At 44.5% G+C, this 8,889-nt stretch overlaps 1 protein-coding gene across 1 annotated transcript; it reads left to right on the top strand.

The window, feature by feature from the left end:
- Nucleotides 1–7,517: 7,517 nt before the first annotated feature.
- On the top strand, nucleotides 7,518–8,615 carry LOC308309636 (mitochondrial import inner membrane translocase subunit TIM50-like; the record flags this gene model as incomplete). The annotated part of the gene is made up of 1 exon (XM_080755546.1): nucleotides 7,518–8,615. One exon carries the CDS (start codon nucleotides 7,518–7,520, stop codon nucleotides 8,613–8,615), a length of 1,098 nt encoding a protein of 365 aa, XP_080611672.1.
- Between the last annotated feature and the right edge of the window lie 274 nt (nucleotides 8,616–8,889).

Here is an 8,889-nt window from a genome sequence, read left to right as displayed (position 1 = left end):
CCTGTCAAATATAGCTAAAATCTCTAAAACAAAAGAAAGCAGCAAATGAAAAAAATAACACTCATCTTTTACTTTCTCTAACAACAACCTAAAACATGAACATTTGTTGAAAAAACAATAAAGTTGTCCTTTAATCAAGCCAAGGTCTATTATGTATTTGGCATTTGAGCCACAGACCACCATTTGATGAGATGTAGCATCTCAGGCCCAAGACTTTGAATATTTTGTTGTGATCAGATAAGATTCTCTTACTTTACTTATTGTAAATTAAGTAATGCAGATGTTTAACAATCATTTAACTCTTGACAGCCAATGGTCCATTCTGTGCTCGTGTTTGTGCACAGACAGAGTGGACCGTCTGACTAGGGGGCATCCCTGTAGGTTTTCTTTATTAGGTGGTTATAACATTTAAATGCTCTCTTCATAACTTTGATAATGAGTGTATCGTCCTAATTCTGCCCTGCAAGCATTGTTTGTTGTTTTCCGTTGGGTGCGAAGCATGCATTTGCAGAGTTCTGCATGCTTGAGTCTTTGTTATTTGGTGTTTGTCCCATTTCTCAATTTCTTGGTTGGCAAGAAGACCCCAGATCTCGCAAGTCGCAAATGGGTTCTATGACGGAGTCTAATATGTTATTTATTATTGGTAGGCTATGTCTCTAACTTAACATTCTTTCTTGCCTTTTCTCTCCTTTTGACGTTCACAGCATTGTTGAAGTTTCCTGTGCTACTGGGCAGTAGGCAGAGGTAAGTATCATTTTTCGTGTGTTCTAGTATTTATTCAGATTTATTGGTCCTGGTGGTTATGTCTTTTTTTTGTCTTAGTTAGAATTACGGTCAAAAGGACCCACATTTGTGAAAATGTGTGCAGGAGGTCAAGGTACTGAATCACTATGATTCAATTTACTTCAGATGATTACAAAACATATTATTAATATATGTAAAAAATATGTCATTAATTCGGAGCCAGTGTTCACCATCAGCCCAACCCAAACTGCCCCCATTGTAGAACCAGCACAATGACAGTTCCAGGATCAAGACACAGAGTAGTTGCAGGAGCTGAGCTACCACCGGCTGCATATCAACAGTCAGTCAGTGTGCTTACATGACAAATGACTGACAAGGACTGAATTAAGTCTCCTATGAATAGCTGTGCATTTGGAAATGTATTGTCTCTCAATTTCTGCCATAAACTGTAAATTGTCCTTTTGGAGCAGGCTTTTCAGTTGACTCGAAAGGCTAACTTTCCTCGTCATGCATTTATTCATCACCTTCCTTTCTTTCTTTCTTTCTTTCTTTCTTTCTTACTTTCTTTCATAGCATTCCACCCTTTCAAGTTTAACCACTTGTCTTGAACCCTGGTGAACATTAAGCAAAAATATGGGTTGCAACACAAGGCATTGTAAACTTATCATTCGGCTATTTTCGGCAAAGAGATTTGATGTAGAGCATCTAGTATAGTGTAATGAATTCAGTTGACTCGAAAGGCTGACATCCCTACACATTTTCTGGATTTGTGCATTTTGTGCATTAAAGTGGACATTTGTTTTCTGGAATTGTTTATGTTGTGCATGCACATGGGCATTTAGCAGACATTTGTATTCTGGATTAGTGCATGAAGGACATTTAATGAGCCTTCGTTTTCTGGATTTTTAAATGCACATGTAGCAGACATTTGTTTTCTGGATTCGTGTGCATGCACATGTAGAAGACATTTGTTTTCTGGATTTGTGTGCTTGCACATGGAGATTTATTTTCTGGATTCGTGTGCATGCACATGGACATTTGTTTTCTGGATTCGTGTGCATGCACATGGACATTTGTTTTCTGGATTTGTGTGCATGCATATGGACATTTGTTTTCTGGATTCGTGTGCATGCACATGGACATTTGTTTTCTGGATTTGTGTGCATGGACATTTGTTGGCGGTGTGTCTTTAATTTCTCGGTGTCCCACTATGTCCATTATCTAAACCCGCTCACCCCGGCCAACCTCACTTGCCCTCTGCCTCAACCATTTTACAAGCACTCTGTTGCGGGCGGCCACATGGCTGTTCTCAAGTGTCCATTCAATACGAGAGTCCCCCCCCCCTCCTCTCCATCCCCTTTATGTTCACTATTGGCGAGCTATGGGCCGTCCCTGGAGCTACAGCAGATGGTACTGATGTGTCGTTGGTGTGTGTGTGTGTGTGTGTGTGTGTGTGTGTGTGTGTGTGTGTGTGTGGGCATGCGTGTGTGTGGGCGCGCGTGCGCGCGTGCGTGCGTGCGTGCGTGCGTGTGTGCGTGTGTGTGTGTGCGTGTGTGCGTGCGTGTGTGTGCGTTTGGGATGGGAGTGGCTGTTGTGTTTGTGGATGAATGTGTTCCCTTGGATACAGCTATTGCAATCTAGTCCAAAACTCCTCAATCTTTTCTATATTTAGCGCCGCGGTGCTATTGACTTGGCTGGAGTTGAACCCACCGTGGTCTAAAAACCATTGTGACGATTCTTTATTGCTCCTTGATGGTTGCAACGTTGTAGCCTGAGCATAATTGAAAACCAGAGACAATTTGTTTGTCATCAATGCGGGGTCTGGGTATACCCCTTGGAGCCCTTGAATAATAGCTTAATAAAAACCACGATGATTCAATTCACTTGAGATTATTACAAATACTATAGTTTGAAAAAACAATATTTCAAGTGTCACTGGTAGGCGGGTTTCTGATCTTTCCACATGCAGTCCTCCTCTGAGACACAAAGTGAGTAAACTAAAAAAGTGGTACCATTTCATCATGAGCATTACTGAGGACCAATTATGATATATGAAGTCGTCCTTTAATGATAATTTATGCATTCAACGTTAAAGTTAAAGGTAAGGCGACGTTGCACCTGTTGTACCCGCCTGTGTGTCTGTGTGCCTTTTATGACCATATATGCATGCAGATCTCTGTATTTGGTAGTCCATGTCATTGCTATTCCAGTGCGATGCCTGCAGTGGAGTTGTTCGGATATGCAGTTGTCCAGAACCGCACATCCAAACCGATATGACCATAATGACAAGACAAATCCACGGAGGGGTGCTCTGGGTGCAGCCATTACTGAGGTGTACCGTCCATTAAGCTGATTACCTGGCCTATAGGGCACGGCTCCCATAGACGTATATAGAGTCTTGTCCGGCTCTGGGGCGTACATGTGTTCTCAAGAGTGGGCAAAGCTTTCCCGAGATTCCTTGCGAAGCATAGCGTAAGCATCACAGAGCGGGTGTTCGGATCTGACAAGTCCCGGAAAAGATGCGCTGTGATTGGCCAGTAGTCACTTGAGTGGCAGCATTGCATAGCATGCCTTCCACACTTCCGGCGCACTTCCGCCCTCCCGTCAACACACATGGTTCCAACGAACTGCAGCGGCCAATGAGGCATATTTTTTTTAAATATCTATGACTGCTCCATGGATTCAGTGCCCTCTAGGCCAGTTGTAGCTAATCAGTGTTGAGGTGTAAAGCTGCGCCTAATGGTACACCTCAGTAATGGCTGCGCCCAATGCACCCCTCCGTGGATTCGTCTTCTACACTGATGACATCTCCATATCATATGCCCTCGAGTCCTTTCTATATACAGTATGCACATGACCATATAATCAATGTATCGGTCAGTCCTCAATTTTGGGTGTGCCCTTGAATATCCTCACGAGCCACCAGTGGGCCCAGCGGTCAGGCTCTATAGAGATGTTGTTGGTCTCAGCTGGGCTGCCGGTCTGCTGTCATGCTGTCTCCTATAGTCTGCTAGTTATGTTAATATCGTATCAGCCAGGCCCATTATCGCCAACATTACCATAACCATAGATAGCCCTGCTGTTATACTGCATTCCAGGTCACAGCGAACGCAGGGTCAGATGATGAATCTGTGCACATTCAAAGGCATCTGAATGAGTAGGCACGCATGCACACACGCGCATGTGCACACACGCGCACACCCAGTCAGACAGAGCTCTAACACATGTCTAACCCAACCCACCATCATCAGCCGTTGTCAGCCAGTCTCATTACAAGAGCAGATTAATCTGACCGCTAATTAGATTAATTAATCTGACCACTGATTAGGTTAGCATATTTCAAGCCTCCAAAGAGAGTGAGGAATTTTCTTTTGAAATGCATTTTGTAGTATAGTAGGCCTAGATCTGATTAATATGCTATTTGTGCTAGTGGTTAATGTACAGTATATTTTACAAAGCAATGTATGTAGGCCTGTATACGCATTTTGGGGCAGGCTCTTTATGTTTTAGGACACATTGATCTTTTGTTTGTGTAAGCAAAGCCAGTGTAACCACTGGCTTTGGGTGAGATCTGAGCTGTTTACAACTTATCTCTACAATATGGATTTAACACACTTTGCAATCTTGCAACCATTGTGTCTCTGATGAAATAAATAACGTCACTGCCAAAACAGACACAACTGAGAGCCACAGATATATGAAAGCGACTCATTTCACTTGAACATTATTTTTGTCACAACCCGGCAGTGTGTACAAAATACAAGTATTTACGTAACACTGTTATCTCTGTAAGTGCTGTGTGCTTTCGTAATCCACACACTGTTGTGGTGCGATGCACAGCTTTTGCTGTCTAGTGGCGTAACCAAGGAGTCTATAGTGCTAATACATTACACACTGCCAACTGTTGACAAAACATGGATCTCCTTCAGTTAGACAATGCAGAGGCACCCAAAGGACGCCCCCACCGCACCGAGATACAGATAGGCTATATCAGACACAATAAGCAAACACATGAATATAGACACAGAAAGCAATGCACACAATGACACAATGCATGCATCCATGACATGTCCATATACATGCACAAACATACTGTAAATGCACCTGCGTACATGCAGTCATGCATGTGAGCATATGAAACTGCATAATGTGAGTGAGATATAGCTGAACCTACTCAGTCGAATTCATACCCCTAATCGGTTACAGATCCTCTGAGTTAATTGAACACGGAGGATCTTGCAGCAGGCAGAGGGTGTGCCTGCCAGCTGTGCTTATAGCTTTATACACTAAGTTAGTACTATGTGCTATATACATAAAACCTGTGCCAGAGACATGCATGCGTTTGCATATGTCATATGTGCATGCTTGTACGTGTCCAAGCATGCATTCGAGCATGTACGCATGCAAGCATGTACTGTATGTAGTATAAGTACAAATATGGGTTCTCTAAAACATTATCAGATGGCTAATGGACCCCGCCTGGCTGCTCTACTCTCCCTCCGGCCCCCAAAACAAAGCTCAGACAAAAGATGCTGCTGCCACTTTTACACCCTCGTCAATGGAGGGGGGAGGCTTTCACAAAGGTGCACCGAGGGCCTCACCCCTCTGGAGGGGGGGGGGGGGGGGGGGGGGGCACCGAGGGCCTCACCCATCTCTTTCCCCTTTTGTCCCGCAAGAAAAGCGAGGTCCAGGAGCAGCTGCTGCGGCTGCACAGGACATTTGAGATGGTCCCTTTCACCGAACACAAAGTCTGGAGTGTGCAGGCGACCGGGGTCAGGCGTGTGGGGAGGAGAATGGGGTGTGTGGTTTTAGGGACGGGGAGGAGGGGCAAGGGGGGATGTGTGTACAAAACGAAAGGCACACTTTTGCCGGATCAACGAGGAGTAGAGACCACCCCCCCCCCCCCCCCCCATTCATTCACCCTGCAGCACAGGCGGAGGGAGGGTGGGGAGGCGGTTTGCGGAGACGGGGCCCTTTAAAGTGAAGGAAGAAGCCTTTAATGTTGACAGGCATTAAAGTGAGCACATCAGTCACAGCACAAAGGACTCCCAGAGGGTTGCCATATGGACAAACTGCACATCATCTGTTCAGGAATTGTTAGTTGTGTGTTATAGCACTGAAACCTATCTCCAGCCAATAGCAGCTCGGATAGGGCCTCGGTCCCCCTTTTCTACCTGACTACATGACTTCCCTAAAGCTTCCGATTGGTTGTAGAAGTTTTACCTGTAGATTTGGCTCAGGAAGGAAGGAGGGAAATTGATCGTTTTAAGCCCTATTTCGTGGTCAGTCTTGTGCTGAAAATAGGTTATCTACAAGCCCACAACGCGATACGGATGCAATGCATTGTGAGCTTGTAGATCAGCTATTGAGTGACACCGACACCATTTTCTTAGGGATTATTTGATTACTTTTGATTATCGAATGATCAAAAAGTGTTTTTCTTTTTTATTTATTCATTTTTCAACAAGTTGAGTAACCACTTCTTAACATTTTATTATTTTCTATAATTAAACGGATTAGTTTGTTTAATCCGAATACTATATCCTTCCCAGTTTTATTTTATTGATTTATAGGCCTATAGTTTTCTTTTCCCCATATACTTTACTATTGGTATATGAGGTTCTAGAATTCATGGTCTGACTGACAGCCCCCTCGGTCTCCAGTAATTGATCATCTGAGTTCACCACACCAGGACAGAGCTAGCACATTAACGTTTGCCTCAGCCAAACAAATATGATTCATAGATGGTGCTACTGCTACACAACCCTACTTTCTAATTGTAATCTATAGTGACTTGATGTTGAGTTGACAATTTGTACTTTTATTTATTTTCTAAACTCAAATAGTAAACATGGATAAGTCTCATAGTTAAGTGTACCCACGTGACTAAATGCAATCTCTCTTTTCTTTTTGCCCCAAACTCAAATAGTAAACACAGATACATCTCACATATAAGTCTAACCACATTTTAGTGTTTGATTGAATAACTATTAACAGTTTTCAGAAAAGCACATGAAAGTAGGCTGCAGTTCAATACAAGGTCTGCTAAGTGGATTAAAAATCCAACAAAGCCTATGGCTTGTTTCCATTGGGGCCCTATTCAATTCATTCGAAAACTAGGCTACAATCAGTAATGTACATCACTGATCACTTCTTGACTGTGAAACAACAGTTAAAGAATGAACACCAGCAAACTTTTGCTCTGGCTTGCCCTTGTCTTTATGCGCCGTTCAGTGGTACAATCTAGTACTACACACATTTCATCATCATCATCATCCTCTGTTGCTCTAAGCATGAACCTGACTGCAATCTTGCTGCTGTCGGTCACAGAGTAACGGCGTCATCTAGAGGCAGTTCAAACTGGACAAAATAGGAACTGAAATACTATAACAATGAAGCTGATAAATTGGAGGTACTTCCTGATTGGATGAAATTGGCGACCCACGTGAAACTGTATTTTCTGTTTATTAAAGAGCTGGAGTGACAGGGAGACCCTCAGACCCTTGGTACCGAACACACACGCTTACTATCAGAATTAAAAGTGTAATGTGACGTGTAAAAGTGTAATGTCATCACTCTTGATGACATCAAGAGTGATGTCATCAATGTGACATCATCCACATGATATTAGAGAAGCCATGTCACTGTAAAATGCACAGCCCTCTCGCTCCCTGTCCACTGAATACATCCACATGTTCCCTGTGTGTCCCCGAGTGAGCCGGGCTCTGCTGAGGGTCTGGAATGGACCCCCCCGGGCCTGCATGCTGGCTACGATGCACCTCGCACAGATTCTCTCCACCGACTCACCGCAGAGCAGAGAGGGTGCAGGTGTTCCCACGGGCAGAGTGATTCAGACAATCGTCCAGGAGGAGACATTCCAACAGCAGCAACACAGTCAGAGCCATCTCCCTCCTGGTGAACAACAGCAGGGGGAAAGGGGACAAGAGGATAGAAAGCAACAAGAAACAGAGAACACTGCCTATGCTAATAAGATTATTCTACGGCTAATGGGGCTGATGGGAGTTTCTGGAGCGTTTGCGGGTGTCTACATATTTGGCAGCAATTCCGTGGACGGACAAGGAAACAGGATTCCGGATGAGTTTGATGGCGATCCGCCGGTGGTCCAGCAGCTGAAACGGACGTTCAAATATATGAAGGATTACAGACAGATGATCCTTGACCCCACGAGCCTCAAGCTGCTGCCCGATCCTCTAAAGGAGCCGTACTATCAACCTCCGTACACGCTGGTCATCGAGCTGAAAGACGTCCTTCTGCATCCGGAGTGGTCCTTAGACACAGGCTGGCGCTTCAAGAAGCGACCAGGCATTGACCACCTGTTTAAAAACCTAGCGCCTTTCTTTGAAATAGTCATCTTTACCGAAGGGACCGGCATAACGGAATTCCCTCTGATAAACAACATAGACCCCAATGGGCTTGTCATGTATCGACTCTTCAGAGACGCAACACGCTACATCGATGGCCAATACGTAAAGGACGTGTCTTGTCTGAACAGGGACGCCAGCAAGGTGATAGTTGTGGACTGTAAGCGTGAGGCGTTCAGCCTGCAGCCCTTTAATGGACTTGCCCTCAAGGCATGGGACGGCAACTCTGAGGACAGAACCCTCTACGACCTCTCCAACCTCCTGATTAGCATTGCGTCAAACGGCGTCAAAGACGTGCGTCTGGTTCTGGAGAACTATGCCTTGGACGAGGACCCGATCGAGGCCTTCAGACGCAGACAGGCATGCTTACTAGAACTAGAGAAACAGCGTTTAGCAGAGCTCTCCCAGAAGCAGATGAAGCAGTCGTCTCTCTCTCTGGGTTCCATTACATCGCGCGTCTGGAACACCGTGAAGGGAGATACTTCTTGAGTTGAAAGTCTGCTTCCTGTCGATGAAATCGAGAGTGGAATTTCTTTTGAAAAAAACAAGGAACTACTATAAATACCAAACCAAAATAGACAGTACCAGTACAAAATACGTAATTTCCCCCCCCCTGCTAAACAAACAAACTCACAGCATACCACAGCGGCAAGACATTTATTTGGCTGTGACACAGCCAAAGTAAGTTCAATACAGATATAATTCAACTATGTTGCCCTCACACCTAGGTTCGCACTGCCGATCCAACCAATATCTTATTAAT

The sequence above is a fragment of the Protomyctophum bolini genome (genome assembly GCF_963924005.1).
Source record: "Protomyctophum bolini genome assembly, chromosome: 22".
In the NCBI taxonomy this organism is placed as follows: domain Eukaryota; kingdom Metazoa; phylum Chordata; class Actinopteri; order Myctophiformes; family Myctophidae; genus Protomyctophum; species Protomyctophum bolini.
Note: the sequence above shows the minus strand (reverse complement) of the source record. Positions and strands in the feature narration are given on the sequence as shown.